The sequence below is a fragment of the Orycteropus afer genome, unplaced genomic scaffold (genome assembly GCF_000298275.1).
Source record: "Orycteropus afer afer isolate SDZICR_OR568_19922 unplaced genomic scaffold, OryAfe1.0 scaffold00422, whole genome shotgun sequence".
NCBI lineage: Eukaryota > Metazoa > Chordata > Mammalia > Tubulidentata > Orycteropodidae > Orycteropus > Orycteropus afer.
This window is the reverse complement of record NW_006922009.1, coordinates 651,710-670,282: the sequence shown is the minus strand read 5'-3', so window position 1 is coordinate 670,282 and position 18,573 is coordinate 651,710. Positions and strand designations below refer to the sequence as shown.

Here is an 18,573-nt window from a genome sequence, read left to right as displayed (position 1 = left end):
ACCACTTAAAGTTTCTGGGTCCTTACCAAATCCTGAGTGTCCTGATGCAGTGGCAGAAATGCTGCCTCCAGAATAGCAACCTGGTCAGCACTAAGCTTCTGCCACAGGCCGATGAGCAGAATCACCAAATGGGTGCCACTTTTCAGTCTGGTGAATGACTGGAACAGATTGCCTTGGTTTTCCTCTACGGCATCTGCTAGAGCTATTACCTGCAGCAATTACAAACTTCAGTTAGGGGTAATTTCACAACTCTTGAATCCTCAACTAATTACATTTGGCATGCTCAAATTTTTCTTTAAAACAAGTTGATGAACTTTGTCTTCCACAAGCACAAGCTACATTGAATAATAAAAGAGTTATCATTCATCAGCTCACTTCCTATTTTTAGGGGGGGAAAAATGCCCAAAGTAATTCCAAATCCATATGGCCATGAGATGAAAATATCCATGATTCTGCTTAATGGGGACATTGTTCAGTGCCTGCTTCACCATCGACTGACTTTCTACAATATATGGTAATATAACTAATCCCTAATAAAGTTCTTACAGTCTATGTCACAGAGCTCTATCAATTAAAACATTCTTATCAAAATAACTACATTTGCATTGTAGTTTAAAAAATAACTTTACCCTTTCAGCAAATAACTGTCTTCCTTGGATATTAGTCTTTATATGTTACATGGTATTGGAATAGTCACTATTTCTTTATTATATCCAAAAGGTAGATAATGTTCAAACATATGACCAATCAAGTAATGTCATTTTTAAAACAAATGTCAAGCACTAGTCCACAGGGACCTGAAAGAACAAAAACCTCAGGGTGTGTTAGCTTTACAATGCCAAATCTACTTAGGATAAAATTGGCATGAGTATGTAAGATCGGCTTTTTTTTTTTTTTTTAATCGTTTTGAATAATCCTGTGGAAAAAGAACTAAAGTAACAATTGGAAGGAACATCCAAGACTACCTATTGGTGTTTTATTTTATTTTAACGTCTTGGTGAAGTTTGTGCTCATTAAAAGTAATGAACTGACTGCCCCAGAGGCTCAAGGCGTCTGACAGTCCCCAGAACAGGAATAGCAAAAGCCAAGGCAATGTGAGCTCCTTTCTGCAAGTTCCTGCCAGCTTGAGGGACTAGAGCTGAGATGAGCTTCAGAAGTCTGGTGCAGATGGTCCATTTGCTGATATTTCATGGCTTATTGACACTGTCCATACTAAAAAGGCCATATAAAAAAGGGCTTATTAAAAAAAATCATCATTCAAATGAGCAGAGTCTGCCACTGCGTGGTGTTCCAAATTCCATGTGGGGAGAAAGTTAGTTGGGAGATACTTCTCAGAATGGAAGAAAGTAGAAGAAAAGATGTAGATTAGGGAAAGAAAAAGGAACTGAAACTCCTCTCCTGAAAAATGCTGGGGGCAGATTAGACTTCTTTGTCACTTGTTTTAAGTCTTGCAGGAGCTACAAAAGACAATCACAATTCACATCCAGATCTCCATGGAGCCATGGGAGTTTGGACCAAGGCCAGAATTACAATAAAACACATTGCTTACTATATGCCCAGTACTGAGCTTCCTTCCATTTGAGTTCAAAAGAAGTATATAATATCTTATAGCTCATGAGGATCTTATAATTTGTTGGAAAGAAAACATACATATACAACCAATTAGTGGAAAAAGCATTACTATAATAATATCCTAATTGTGCAGAACAGAAAGTAAGTGTGAAAGAAGTTAGCAAAGGCATGGATTACTATGAGCCAGAGTTAATATCCCTAGGGCCTCTTCTACTAAAATGAGGTTTGGAACTCATCCCTTCCACATTTCTTAAAGTGGTCCCCACGAAGAGACAAAGAGAGGCCACATTCCTTAAACCAAAACACCTGGAATCATCTACTTCCCCCATCCTCACTATGATTATAATTGACTCCTGTTAAAGTCTTAGTTTATACTCTTTTTCTTCCTGTGAATGTTACCAATTAAGCCTCATCGTGAAGGCCATGATGTTATGACACAGATGCTTATTGTCAAGAAGCCCAAATCAGGCAAATATCAAGGTCATAAACACCTACCGAGTGCCAGCTATGTGTAAGAAATTTCTGGAAGTACTATAGGGAATTCCATGGTGACTGAGATCTAATCTCTGCCTTCAAAGAGATTAAAATTCAGAAAGGAAAATAAGTCAAGGAGGCAAATGCCGGCAATACAAGGTAGACTCTACACACTCTAAGTCAAATGCCATTAATATGATTATTACATTAATAGTAATTCCTCCAATTAATCAAGCATAGACTGTGTGCTGTCTGCCATACAGGTAACAGGGCCTTCAATCTTCACAGCTCCACTGTGACTCAGTTGACTGCAATAGCTTAGGTATTATCTCTATTTTACATATGAGAACACAGAGGCTCAGCAAATGTAAGTAATTTCTCAAGTACTGTACACAGGATGTGTGAACTGGACAGCTGAATAAGGCTCCACACTCAAGAAGGGTCTTGTGCTTCATTTAATACTCCTGCTATATTGAACTCCTCAATAATTTTATATTTGAATTTATAGTATATTTTGTAAGTGAAATCTGATGGGACAACAGAGCATGCACATAATCAGAGGAGATATGTGCATTAACTCACATGAGTTAAATGCTCTTAAACAGTTAGACACTAGACAACTAGCCAACAGATTGGTGGTTCACACCCACCCAGAGGCAGTTCAGAAGATAGACCTTGGGTGACATCACAAGAAACCAACCAAAATAAAAAGGATAATATCAGGATACTATGACTAACTGTACCCCCAACAAATTTGAAAACCTAGAACAAATGGATGGATTTCTAGAAACATACTTAAAAACAAAACAAAACAAAACAAAACACCTCACTGCCATGGAGTTGATTCAACTTGTAGTGACCCCTCCTTGAGCTTCCAAGGCCCTCCTTGAGTTTACAAGGCAGTAGATCTACAGAAGTAGATGGCCTAATCTTCCTTGCGAGGAGCGAATGGTGGGTTTGAACCACGAGCCCTATGATTAGCAGTCAAATGCCTTAGGCATTACGCCATCAGAACTCCCAGAAACACATTACCTACCTAAAATAACACAGCCTGAGGAAGGAAATTTTAACAGACCCATAATAAAAGAAGAAATCAAACAGGTTATAAAAACAAAACAAAACAAAAAAACCAACAAAAATAAGTCCTGGCCCAGACGACTTCACTGGTGAATTCTACCAGACATTCAGAGAAGAGCTAACACCAATTCCACTCAAACTATTTCAGAATATAGAAAAGGAGGGTTGTTGTTGTTATGTACCATCGAGTCAGACCTGACTCATAGCGACCCCTCCTTGGGTTTCTGAGGCAGTATCACTACGGAAGTAGATTGCCCCATCTTCCTTCTGAGGAATGGCTGGTGGGTTTGAACCACCAGCCTTCTAGTTAGCAGTCAAGTGCCTTAGGCACTACACTACAAGAGCTCCCAGAAAAGGAGGGAATACTCCAAAACTCATTTTATGAAGCATAACCCTGATACCAAAGCCAGGCAAAGACAGCACTAGAAAAGAAAATTATAGACCAATATCCCTCATGAACACAGATATAAAAATTCTCAACAAACTCCTGGCTAATAAACTCCAAAATATATCAATAATAATAATAATAATACACCATGATCAAGTAGGATTCATATCAAGTATGTAAGGATGCAAAGGTGGTTCAACATTAGAAAACAATCAATAATTTATCACATAAATAAACAATGGAAAAGAACCAATCATATCAATAGATAGAGAAAAGGCATTTAACAAAATCTAACAAAAAATCCTGACAAAAATATGAATAAAATAGAAGTAGAAGGGAAATTCTTTAATATAATTAAGGGCACATACACAAAGCCAATAGGAGCTCTGGTAGCATAGTGCCTAAGGCATTTGACTGCTAACCAAAAGGCTGGAGGTTCAAAATGAAAAACAGGGACAAACTTAGTGGCCCTAATTCAGGGCATAAATACATTATTGAATAAAACTAAAAATGCACCAATACCAGAAGACAAAATAGATGACTGAGACTTCCTAAAAATTAGACACTTATGTGCATCAACAAATTTTACCAAAAGAGTAAAAAGAGAACCCATTGACTGTGAAAAATGTTTTGGCAAAGACATATTGGACAAGGGGCTAATCTCTAACGTTTATAGAAAACTTTAACAACTTAACAACAAAAAGACAAATTACCCAATTAAAGACTAGGCAGAAGACATGAACAGACAATTCATGAAGGAAGACATTCAGGCAGCTAGCATATACAAGAAGAAAGGCTTGCAATCACTAGCCATTAGAGAAACAATGAGATATCATCTCACCCTAGCACTGATAGCAAAGTTTAAAAAAAGAAAAAAAAAAAAACCAAAAAAACAGAAAACAACAAATGCTGGTATATACAAGGTGCTTAAGATCTCCTATAGGTACCTTGCAGGTACCTCACGCATTGCTGGTGGGATTGTAAAATGGTGAATCCATTGTGGAGAGTGGTACGGCACTTCCTTGAAAAGCTGAAAATAGAAATACCATATGATCTAGCAATCCCACTATGCAATAGAGAAATAAGAGCCATAACATGAACAGATATATGCACACCCATGCTCATCACAGCACTATTCACAATAGCAAAAAAGTGGAAACAACCTAAATGCCCATTAACAGAGGAATGGATCAACATACTACAGTACACACATACACTGAAATACTGCACAGCATTAAAGAACAATGATGAATCTGTGAAGCATCTCATAGCATGGATGGTTTTTTATGCTGAGTACAATTATTGTTGTTGTTGTTATGTGCTGTCGAATTGAACCTGACTCATAGAGACCCCTCCTTGGGTTTCCAAGACAGTATCATTATGGAAGTAGATTGCCCAACCTTCCTTCCAAGGAGTGGCTGGTGGGTTTGAACCACCAGCCTTCTGGTTAGCAATTAAGTGCCTTAGGCACTATGCTACCAGGACAAATATTGTTAGAGACTACTATTATAAAAAGTCAAGAAGGGATTTCACAAAGAAATAGTCTTTTGATGGTTACCAGGGGTGGATGAGAAAGTGAGGGTAAACCACTAACCAGAGGGTAGGCATATATTAACTTCGGTGAAGTTCTTATTGTTATGTGCCGTCGAGTTGGACCTGACTCATAGCAATCCCTCCTTGGGTTTCCAAGGCACTATCACTATGGAAGTAGACTGCCCAATCTTCCTTCCAAGGAGTGGCTGGTGGGTTTGAACCTCCAGCCTTCTGGTTAGCAGGCGTGTGCCTTAGGCACTAGAAATAGACAGCCCTGGTAATCTGCTTCTGAAAGGTCACAGGTCTCAAAACCCTATGGAGCAGTTCTACTCTGCACACATTGGGTCACCATGAGATGGAATCAACTGAACAACAACTAAAGAGAACAACTATATATTTGCATTTAAAATTGGCATTGCACAGTATGAAGATTAATGGCAAAATTATGCTAATGTTTTAAAATTTGAATTTTTCTTTACTTGGAATGACAAAATGGCAAATAAAAAACACCATAAGAAGTTGCAAAACAGAGATGTCAAAGAAAGGAAAAAGATATTATATTTTAGTACTTGTAAAAGCATTTTCTTGCTGTTCTTTCAACAAAGGGCATCATTTTTGCATTGTGCTCTGGGACCTACAAATTGTGAGCAATCTCTGACTATATACCTAGTCAATGACTCCAAATCTGTATGAGATCTTAAGCACCTTGTAGGTACAGAGATGGGCATAAATGACACTAGCTCACAAATTAAGTGTAGAGGGCCTTGCAAAAGGGGGAAAAAGAAACAGGGATGTGTTGGAGCTGGATTAGTCAGTTCCAACCAACTTAAGAGAATCAATTTTTAGGAATTATGAAAGCCAACTATTAAACACAGCCACTATTAAAAACGGAATTATATAAATTAGTGCCTTAGGCATATGACTGGTAACTAGAAGGCTGGCCATGAGCCTAATCAGACTCGATGGCAATGCGTTGCATTGTTGCATAATTAAATAGGTTATAAATACTCAAAGTTTTTTATAAACCAAAGTTTATAAATACTCAAAACTCATTATTTCCTCATTATTTTACTATTATCTAGGGTGTTATATCTATTGCATCTAGATGCTGAAAACACTTTGTAATAGAGGACTATTGCCCATCTCTTCTCAACTTTTCATTCAATGACCTTGCACTGGTAGACTGAAATCAGCCATGATGGGAGCATTTATAACATGGAAATCAATGAACAATACAAGGCCAAGCTTCTCCTCCACCCTCAGAGTGCCAGGTGTTTAACATTTACCAGCATACCTCTGAGACGTGAGGTACTAAACACTACATATTAGGTAAGACGGCTTCAGAAGTGAAGGAAACATAGCATTACCATATGACGCAGCATCTCCACTTAGCCAAAAGAATTGAAAGAATTCAAGTATAACATAGATACTTGAATACCAGTATTCATAGCAGCATTATTTAAAATAGCCAAAAGTAGAAACAACCCAAGGGCCCACTGACAGACAGATGAATTAAATGTGCTATATATATACAAGGTAAAATTATTCCACCATAAAAAGGGATGACATTCTAATATACACTAGAACATGGATGAACTTTGCAAACATTAAGCTACACAAAATAGGCTAGACACAGGAGGACAAATATTGTACAATCCCATTTATATGAATTATCTAGAAAGACAAATGCTTGGAGTCAGAAAGCAGAGTAGTGGTTATCATGGGCTAAGAGGAGTGGGGAATGAAAAGTTATTGCTTAATATATAGAGAGTTTGTGTTTAGGGTAATGAAAAGTTTTGGAAATAAATAACAGTGATGGTTGCACAGCATTGTCAGTATGATTAACGTCACTGTGTTGTACTTGAAAATGGCTAAAATGGCAAATTTTACATTGTGAATATTTTACCACAACAACAGGAAAAAAAAATAAAGAAGGAAAACAACTTGAGCAAATATAGTGAAGCAGAAAATAGAGTCTGATTGTTCATGGAAAAGCAAATATTGCAGTTTGGGAACAGCATTTATAAGGTAAGCTGGGTGAATGTTGTAACAGAACCCAAAATGAATGGCAAGATGACTGGAGAGCCACTAAGTATTCTGAGCCTGGGAGTTTCTCGGAAGCTGCACTCAAGGCAGCAATCTGATCACAATAAACATCTGAGGCACTTGCTGGGACTTAAGTGAGCCTTTTATGCATGTTCCTCACTATCAAGGGAAACTTCTCACCAAGTATAATAGCATGTCAATTTGTGGCCCCACCCAACTTGCTAAACACAGCTGTGGTGGAAACATGACTTCTCAGTAGAACAGCAGCACAAGCCTTGGGATCCTCCCTGAGCAAGGCCCAAAACACATCCATCCAGGAGACACATGGTCCCTCTAAATTTCAGTCTCACTGGATATATTTCTATGCCATGGTAGGATAAGGCAGCTATCCCCAAATGGTCACAGATTTGGAAAGAAACAGGATAAACAATTCCTTATGTAAATTACCCCCAAGGAAAATCTTCCTGACCTACTGGCCAGCATGAAATACTAACCAGATCGCCATGTTCTCAATTTAGTTTTACACGTAACAGCCAAGTTTACTTTGTTCTCCACGAAAGCCAAATGAATTGAACAGAATTAACAAAGGGCTGGAAAAACTAGACCCATTATGATTCAGATCTGTCTGATCCAGGGCTGGAAGATCCTGCAGCTCACCTGGAGTGGAGAAATGAGGCCAAACAGCTGCTAGGACTTATTTGAGGAAGAGGGATGTTTCACCGCTCATCGCTGCTGGGCAAGATGTGTGTCCCTTGTGTGTTCCCTGGTGTTTACAGAACTACAGAAAGGGAGGAGTTTAGGAAATAATAACTGCTAACAATTTCAAGCACAATGCGTTGATGGCCTTTGTTTTGCTTTTTCAAATTGAAGGTTTCCAAATAAAATGGAGACCCCAAAGGACTTCTCTCTGTCCAATTGCCATATCAATCGATGCCAAAGTAATGAGGGCGGCCCAGGGAGCTGCTTGCAGGAAAACACTCAACTCTTATAGTGAGTGTGAAATTAATCCCAAATATTTCCAGCTGCCAAGTAGGCTCTAAAATTGGTTAGAGAAAAGCAGCAGCAGCAGCAACAGCAAAATAGACATGAATCATACTATGTGTACACGGAAATGTCCAATTTCTTCACCTAAACTTACTGTTGAATCTGCCTCCAAATCTCATTGTGTGGCACATGGAACACCACAACATTGCAACACCACTAGATCCCTGCTCTACTATTACTTCCAGAGCCCCAACTGTGGGCCTGGCACAGTGCTCAGTGCTATTATAGCCAGATTATCATTTGGTCCTCATGACAACTGTGTATGATAGGCTCTTCTGCCCCCACTTCCTGATGAGGAAACAGAAGCTTAAAGATGTCCTAGCACACTGCCCATGGCCACTAACTAGGCAGCATTGGGCCACAATTTCAACCCAGACTTCTGATTCCTCTTTCTTCTGCACTGCTACACAGTGTATCCAGATGGCCCACAGAATAATCCAGTGGATTTTTATCTTCATAATCGAAAACAGGTACTAAGGAACAACACAACTAATTTATTTCATCCATTATAGTTAAGTTTTCCCACTATTGAGGCTTTTAACTTGAAGTCAACTTGAGTTGAAATTTCCAGGTTGGTCTCTGCCCAAATTACAGCATAAAGAAAATTAGTTTATAATTTGTAAAGAGTGGAAAATCGACATAGTAAATTTTTTCTCTTAACAAAGAGAACTTTCTTATGTTTCATACACGCTAAATTATAGACTTTAGAAAACAGCTATTTTCTAGGCCTGCTGTTTTAGTGAAGTTACTTTTAAAACAGGAGTAATTAATTCATTTTCTGTAAATATCAGATTACAATGTTTTCACTGCTCTGAGCAAGTTGATGTTCTCTAAAGATAATTGTCATCATCTATTGAGGGCTTTCTAGGAGCTTGTGCTAACCTCTGTACAGGATTTCTCTCAATTAATTCACAAAATAATTCTATGAGGTAGAATTGTTTCTGTTTTAAAAATTAACAGACTTACAGAAAGGGTCAAATAGTAAGTGGTAGAGCCAGAATTCAAATCCAAGCAAACTGACCTAAGAAATGTCACCATGAAACACTGCCTGAATTAATTTTCTGCCTCCACCTCAGTTTCATCACAAGCAATATGTTCAACAAATTCTATCAGAAGTTCCCAACAGGGGCTTTGGTGACCTTCCAATACCCTATATGAATTAAGATAGGTTTATTTTAATAGAAGGTCAGCATGAATGAAAGAATTAAGAAAATCGAGTTCTAGTGATAAGGATGACTTTGTATACCCTCTAAGGAAGAATACAAAAGGCTGTGCTGGAACAGGAAATGGCCTGGGGGCCAAGGAGATTGGTCTTCTAATTCTGGCTTTGCTACCAAGCAGCTTTATGTCTGTGTTCAATTTATTTCCTCTTTCTGGGCCCTAGTTTCAGCACCTTTAAAATGTGGGGGTGGGAAATACATTCTCTAACATGCACCATAGCTCTGAGTGTTTGATTCAAAGACTTTTAAATTGTTTTTAGATGATTTATTGTCTTAAACTATCTATGCCACTTGTCCTCTACTCACATACATGCTAGACATCTCATTTAAACTGTCCTTTGTCCTGGAGTTTTCATCTGTAAAAACAGTAAGAATATGATTCTTTGGCCAATTCATAGGATTATGACAATTAAAAGGGAAAAAGAAAAAGATGGACGATAACAAGTGTTGGCAAGGATGTAAAAAATGGAAACCCTCCTACATTGCTTCTGAGAATGTAAAATGGTACAGTTGCTTTGGAAAACAGTGGCAGTTCCTCAAAGTTAAACATGAAGCTACCAAAAGACCCTGTATTTCTACTCCTCAGTATATGCCCAAAGGAAATGAAAACATGTATCTACACAAAAACTTAAACATGAAATTTATAGCAGTGTTATTCATATTAGCTAGAAAGCAGAAACCACCCAAATGCCTGTCAACTGAAGAATGGATAAATAAAATGTAATATATCCATATAATGGAATATTATTCAGTCATAAAAGGAAGTACATGTACATGCTACAACATGGAAGAACCTTGAAAACATTATGCTAAATGAAAAAATTCAGTCACAAAAGACTACCTATTGTATGATTCCATTAAATGAAATGTCTAGAGTAGACAAATCTATATACATACAAAACAGCTTTGTAGTTATACAGGGCTCAGGGTGAGTGGTAGATGGGAAATAAAAAGGACTGACAGCTAAGGAGTACAGGGTTTCTTCTGAGATGAAAATATTCTAAAATTAGATTGTGGTGATTATTTTACAACACCGTGAAAATACCAAAAAATGCTGAATGCACACTTTAAATGAGTGAAATATACAGTATATAAATTATATCTCAAAAAAGCTATTGAAAAACTAAGAGATACAGAAAGTAACATTGCTAACCAGAAGACTGGTGGTTCAAACCACCAGCCACTCCTCAGAAGGAAGGTTGGCAATCTACTTCCGTAGTGATACTGCCTTGGAAACCCCAAGGAGGAGTCGCTATGAGCTGGATTCGACTCAACAGCAGTAAGAGTGAGTTTGAAAATACAGTATGTTTCCAATGCAAGAAATATATAATTCACGTAATATAGCTAAATTAACACAAGTAATGTTATCTTTATTTAGGCAGTAACTTTAATATATTAATGGTTATATTGTAATTAAGGCATGAGGGCATTCTGGATAGTAGAATAATGTGACTTTGGAGTCAATCAGATCTAAAGTATGAATACTGGTTGGTAATGCTGTTTACTGGAGCTCTGGTAGCATAGGGTCTAAGGCACTTGACTGCTAAGCAGAAGGCTGGCGGTTCAAATCCACCAGCCACTCCTCAGAAAGAAGGTTGGGCAATCTACTTCCATAGTGATACTGCCTCAGAAACCCAAGGAGGGGTCACTATGAGTCAAGTCCAACTTGACGGCAAATAACAACAACAACATGCTGTTTATTATCTGAACAACCTTTGGTTAGTTACTTTACCTCCCTAAGTCTTAGTTTTCTCATCTATAAAATAAAAGTTAATAAAAGCTAGTTAAAAATCCACTCTACTCATTTCTGTTTGTTTGGCTCATGGATATTTCTTACCACTCCCTATAGTTCAGGGCTTATTTCAGTTTGGTAATACCTGGTAACGTCTGCTTCTTTTATTAGCCTGACAATCACACTGAAGAAAGACCCTTTCTTTCTTGAAAAATCCTAACAAGCATCACCTCCCAAAGTGACCCAGGACAGCTGGTCCTCCAGTCTGTTCTCTGGCCTTCTCTCTATGGTTACTCAATGTGACAGTGCTTGTTTTGTAAGCAGATTTAATCAAGTTTCAGAGTAAAATCTCATGAGGCACTGTATCAAATAAACTTACTAAAAAGTACGTGACTTGCATTTATTGGATTTCTTTACCCACTCTTTTAACAATTCAATTAAATTTGCACACACAGACACAAATTTTGCCTGGAATGATCTGTTCTCTAGAAATCCTCTGAGGCTTGTTACTCATGGAGTTAGACACTGTTTGATTTTCGTTGGTGCCACATTGAAAATGTTAGAAAATTTGGTGGTTTGAATAGGATACAGCACTAAGAAAGACAGAGGGAGAACAAACTTCACACTCAGTCCAGAAAACAGCAGTATAAAAAGAGCAACTGCTAAATTCCCAGCATGTCTTCAATTTTCTAGTACTAGGTACACAGTGGATGCCCCATAAATGCTGGGTGAATTGATATACCTCAATTGCAGCTCACCTGAAAACCTAGCACAACTTGGAGCCATTCTAAACTGGCTCTCAAATCCTAGACACTGTGAATCAGGCACTGTCAGGCTCCCAATCTGAATGGAACACAAGTGATGTCACATGGAAACAACAGGCTTACCTCAATATACTTGTCATCTCATTCTTTAAAACAAGAAAAAGAAAAATTGCTCCAATTCATCGTTAGCCACAGCTGCCCCAAAGCAAGCTACAGACAGCTGTAATGACTGCTGAAATGAATTTATTCTTCAGATGATAGCCCTCTGGTTAGAAAGATATGCTTTCAGTCTAGGAAAGATTTGGAAGCTGGCAAGAAATAGGGCATACGTCCCACTCAGCAATGTTATTTGTGATAGTATTTGCTTCAGACTCCAACATGGTAGAAGACTTGAAGTAAGTAATAAGAAAAATTTTAAAATCTACTTCTGTAGTGATACTGCCTCGGAAACCCGAGAAGGGGTTGCTATGAGTAGGGTCCGACTCAACGGCACATAACAACAACTACAAACTTTTTCTTTGGCTGAAAAGGTCCAATTTGTTTCCAAAAGAACTATAATTTTACCAAAAACAATAAAATAGGATTCAAAATTGAAAGAGGAAGGGCATAAATAAAATTTAAATGTCAGTCAATTATAGGAAAAGTGTTCAGGTAGTAAGGTTACAACTACTTAAATTACCCATGTGCTGAACATAGATAATAAATAATAATAATTGCTAGATAAAAGAGACCCCTGGAGTTTTACTTCCAAGGCAGCAAGAATCTAATTCTTAGCTTCTTTTGATACTATGTTATTTTCTGTAAATAAGGCAGGAGACTGGATTACATTCTGTTGTACCTCACATGGAACAAACATCTAAGATTCTCCTAGAACATGCATTCAGCCTAACTTTCTAAAGCAAATTCAGAATCAGAAAACATTTTTAACCCAGATACCATTTTAGGTAAATACTAAAACAACAGGAAAAGTTTACCCATTCACCAAAAATTTTCATCATATAAGTGACTTTGTTCTAATAAAAACTGGCTAAATTATCTCATGCTTCAGAACACCAGGATACTACAGCTGTGACTCTTGTAAGTGGTGATGGTTGTTCTAGGATTATAATTTTTATTGACATCATTTTACACCAGCCAAATACCTCGAGAATTTATATAAAGCTGCTTTTACATATACAAATTATTCCTGAGAAATTTCTTTATACTATTAGTCTATAGATGCCTTTTTTCCTTTTTTAATGTTTTGCCCACAGGAATATAAAAAGTAGGCAGTACCAGAATATAGACTTTGGCTGGGATTTTGAAAATATATACCACTGATACATAAAAATGTTAAATGAAAAAGACAATAATTCATTTGCAAGTGACAGAGAGACAAATTTTGCTATTTCTACAAAGTTTATTCACCAAACAGACATGTAACTTAATCAGCTGAAAGGAAACACCAATGTCTGGCTAGTATAATGTTAAAAATACAACTGATCTCAAACCTGATTACTATTTTTACCATTTTTTCCCCTGGCTGACCAAACTTTTACCCCTTTTCACAAAATTACCTACCTATAGCCAAGTGAAACCCCAGTTTAAAAAGTAATAATTAAAGGAATCAAGTTATAAAAAGGAGAATGAACGTTCTCCAGACCAGGGTTACTCATTGAACAGATCGCTATTAAAGTTGGATTCTATGGTTGGCAATGTCAGAACTCGTTTTACAAGCCCTGGAGAATGCCACAGTTATCACTCTCCAAAAACAACATCCACCAGGTCTGATCTGAATAGTTTCTAAGTTTAGAATGTTTCAGGCCACATTCCTACATGCAGACATGTCAGTAATTATGTAGCCACCCACACAGCCTTGAGTGCCATCTACAATGAACAGAAATGATGGATAGATGAACAGCTGGCTGGGTATTCTGAGAGCATTATTTTGGCTAAGACAGCAATGCTAAGATACATTATTTCATGAAATCAATTAAGCATGCTGACCATCCACCAGGAAAAAAAAAAAAAAAAATGGTGAAAAGGGAGATTGAAGCCCCTAACATTGGTGGTGATGCTACTGATCATTTCCTTGGTTCCAGAGTTTAAATGATAGGGCAATCTACTTCCATAGTGATACTGCCTCAGAAACCCAAGGAGGGGTTGCTATGAGTTGGGTCCAACTCGATGGCACATAACAACAACAACAACAGAGTTTAAACAGTAAAAATAACATTTTCACAATAAAAATGACACTGTTTTTTCTTTCTATGAATCTTCTTTCAATATATTAGTTTTTCAGAGTCTCTCTCTCTTGAGGAGTCCCTGGGTGGCACAAAAGAGTTAACGTGCTCAGCTGCTAACTAAAAGCTTAGAGGTTCAAGTCCACCCAGAAACATATCAGAAGTCCTGGTGCTCTACTTCTAAAAAATCAGCCATTGAAAACCCTATGGAGTACAGTTGTCTGACAGACATGGGATCAACATGAGTTGGAATGAACTTGATGACAACTGGTTTTTTATTTCTCTAGAACACTAGCAGTTTTTGTATACTTTGGCTTTTTTAGATAAAATACACAGTTATATCATGACTATTTCATAGTACTTTGGTAAGACATGTATAGGCCTTTACAAGGAACTAATGTAAAAGGCAATAAGTAGGAAGTAAATTAAAAAGCTATAATCAGTATTATGACTCAGGTGCCCAAGAGTGTCTATTAAGATCAACCCAAAACCAAACCCGCTGACATCAAGTCAGTCCCAACTCACAGCAACTCTATAGGACAGAGAACTGACCCATAGGGTTTCCAAGCTTGCAAATCTTTATAGAACCAGACAGCCACATCTTTCTCCCATGGAGTGGCTGGTGGGTTCAAACTACTGACCTTTAGGTTGGCAGCTGAGTACTTTTAATCACTATACCACCAGGACTCTGTCCATTAAGACAGAAATCTATAAAGGCACCACTTGGGACAAGGGAAACCATTTCTACATACCAGGTAGACAAGTCCAAAGCCTACCATTTTTTAAAGTTTCTGTAGGCTGCTCTGTTAATTATTGGATATACCACAGGTGGTAAATAACTAAGTTCTAAATTCACACCTTCTACATGTATTACATTCCAAGAAATTCCTAAATTTGTTCACGTCTTTACTGCTAAGTTTATGTGGGGCAAGTACTATGTACAGTGTGATGAAACTTTAAAATACATCCTCAGAGACAGGGTCATATGATGTGAGTATTTGAATTGCTTTAACCTATACTCTAGAGTAAGGTTTCCCAACTTGTTTATTACTAACGTTTGGGGCCAGCTGATCCTTTGTTGTAGAAGACTGTCATGAGTGAGCTACAACAAGTCCTTATGCTCTTCATATCTCCCCAAACACAAGAGTTTCTAAATACCATAATAACTGGTATTAATTTGTGAGATTAGAGATTGATAATCCACATTAAGGATGTTAGAAATGAACTCATTGGCAAAATTAATGGTACTGAAGATATATGGATTGGCTGAATATTCTATACTCCTGCTCTCCTTTGCATTAAAGGATATAAGAATCCAACAAGGCTCAGAAGTGATGGAGACCAAGACTTGAGCCTATGTGATTCTGTATCCTGCTTTTGGGCAAAAGATTACTACTTGTGTGATGCTCAGTATAAAGGTTAAAAGATCCTGCCTTGGGTTGTTGTATATCTGCCTAAAGCAAACCTTTTCAGAAAAGTTTTGCTCTAGTACTGCAAACAAATAAAGCTAGGCCTTCATCCAGCCTACAGTACAGGCTGTATGAATTGTTTCATGTCTACTTGCTTATAAATGTTTATCTAATAAATATCTTCAAGTGTGGCAAAAACTGATGTGACACTTACTTTCATTATAATCACAATAGCTTATCTATCAAGCTTTTTTATGGCTACCACTACTTACCAAAAATAATTGGAGTTGTGCATTACCAAATTGGCAAAGATCAGTATACTAAGTGATGGGGAGACATGTGACTTAAGTGCTGCCTGTAAAGAGATATAACCACTTTTCTGTCTGCTGGTTGTACTATTGTGGCTGGTGTTTAGCCACCAATATTTAATACTGGCCAGTGAAAGCTTATGAATAACAGCAGAACATTGTCTGATACAGTGCTGGAAGATGAGCCCTTCAGGTTAGAAGACACTCAAAATACAACTGGGGCAGAGTTGCCTCTTCAAAGTAGTGTCGACCTTAACGATGTTGATGGAGTAAAGCTTTCAGGATGTGGCATCACTAAAAATGAGAAGAAACAGCTGCTAACATCCAATATTAATTAGAATGTAAAATGTACGAACTATGAATCTAGGAAAATTGGAAGTTGTCAAAAATGAAATGGATCTATATCCTAGGCATTAGTGAGCTGCAATGGACTAGTACTGGTCATTTTGAATTGGACATACATATGGTTTACTATGCTGGGAATGACAAAATGAAGAAGAGCAGTGTCACATGTATCTTCAAAAGGAACATTTCAAAATCCATACTGAAGTACAACACTGTCAGTGACAGGATATATCCATATGCCTATAGGGAACACTAGTTAATATGACCATTCTTCAAATGTACATACCAACCATTAATGTGTCAAAGATGAAGAAATCAAAGATGTTTACTAATTTCTGCAATGTGAAATAGATCAAACACACAATCAAGATGTATTGATAATTACCGATGACTGGAATGCAGAAGTTGGAAACAAAGATAAAGGATAAGTAGCTAGAAAATATGGTCTTGATGATAGAAATGATGCTGGAGATCATATGATAGAATTTTGCAAACTCAATGACTTCTTCATTGAAAATACCCTTTTCAATAACATAATAGTGACGATGCACAGTGACCTTGCTGGATGGAATACACAGGAACCAAATTGATTACATCTGTGTAAAGAGATGATGGAGAAGCTCAAAATCATCAATCAGAACAAGGCCAGGGACCAACTTTGGAACAGACTATCCATTGCTCATATGCAAGTTGAAGCTGAAGAAAATTAAAACAAGTCCATAACTGCCAAAATATGACATTAAATAAATCCCACCTGAATTTAGAGGCCATTTCAGGGACAGATTTGATAGATTGAACATGGATAACTGAAGAACAGGCAACTTGTGGGATGATATCAAGAACATCATACATGAAGAAAGCAAAAGGTCATTAAAAAGACAGAAAAGGAAGAAAAGACCAAAATAGATGTCAAAAGAGACTCTGAAACTTGCTCTTGAATATAGAGTAGCCAAAACAAATGGAAGAAATGATGAAGTAAAAGAGCTAAACAGATTTCAAAGGGCAGCTTGAAAAAACAAAGTATGATAATGAAATGTGCAAAGACCTGGAGTTAGAAAACCATAAAGGAAGAACATGCTGGGCATTTCTCAAGCTGAAAGACCTGTAGAAAAAAATCAAGCCTCAAGTTGTAATACTAAAGGATTCTATGAGTAAAATATTGAACAATGCAAGAAGCATCAAAAGAAGATGGAAGGAATACACAGAGTCATTATACCAAAAAGAATTGGTTAAAGTTCAACCATTTCAGGAGGTAGCATATGATTAAGAACTGATGGTACTGAAACAAGAAGTTCAAGCTACACTGAAACAATTAGAGAAAAACAAGGCTCCAGGAATTGGCAGAATACCCATTAAGATGTTTCAACAAATGGATGCAACACTGGAAGCATTTAATTGTCTATGCCAAGATTTGGAAGACAGTTACTTGGCCAACAGCCTGGAAGAGATCCATATTTGTACCAATTCCAAAGAAAAATGATCCCATAGAATGTGGAAACTATCAAGTGATAGCACTAATATCATGGGCAAGCAAAATTTTGCTGAAGATAACTCAAAAATGGTTGCAACAGTATATAAGCAGGGAACTGGCAAAAATTCACGCTTGATTTAGAAGAAGACATGGAATGAGAGATATCATTACTGATGTCAGATCGATGTTGGCTGAAAGTAGAGAATACTAGGAAGATGTTTACCTGTGTCTTATTGACTAAGCAAAGGCATTCAACTGTGTGGATCATAACAAATTATGGATAATACTACGAAGAACAGAAATTCCAGAACATTTACTGTGCTCATGCAGAACTTGTAGATAGACTGAGAAGTAATCATTGAAATAGTGCAAGGCACTACTATATGGTTTGAAATCAGGAAAGGTATGCATCAGGGTTATATTTTTTCACTATACTTTTTTTTTTTTAATTATTATTTTTAAAATTTTTGCAGTGTTCCCTCCCAACCCCTCATACTTATTCAATCTGTACACTGAGCAAATAATCCAAGAAACTGGACTACATGAAAAAGTAAATGGCATCAGGATTGGAGGAATACTCATTAACAGCAGATGACACAATCATGCTTGCTGAAAGTGGAGAGGACCTGAAGCATTTACTGATGAAAATCAAAGATTACAGAAAACAAAAATCCTTACAACTGGACCAATAACCAACATCATGATAGATGCAGAAAATATTGATGTTGTCAAGGATTTCATTTTACTTGGATCCACAATCATTGCCCATGGAAGCAAGAGTCAAGAATCAGATATAGAGGTCACAAGATGGTGTCATAGCTGTAGCCCAAGTTTTCTCCTTCTAGCATCTTAATTCCTGAAAAACTAGGTACAGCATTTTTAAGCAGGGATTCTGGAGCTGTGAACAGCTTGAAGAGTTAGAGGGGGCCAGATTTAGTGGAGACAGAGGCAAAAAAAAAAAAAAAAAA

General features: G+C 37.3%; 1 protein-coding gene across 1 annotated transcript in view; it reads right to left on the bottom strand.

Moving 5' to 3' along the window:
* Positions 1-18,573, bottom strand: part of BBS9 (Bardet-Biedl syndrome 9) — a 784,410-nt gene that overhangs the window by 171,515 nt on the left and 594,322 nt on the right. Inside the window, 1 exon segment of the mRNA XM_007953988.1 lies at positions 27-209. Coding sequence (XP_007952179.1) covers positions 27-209 — 183 coding nt within the window.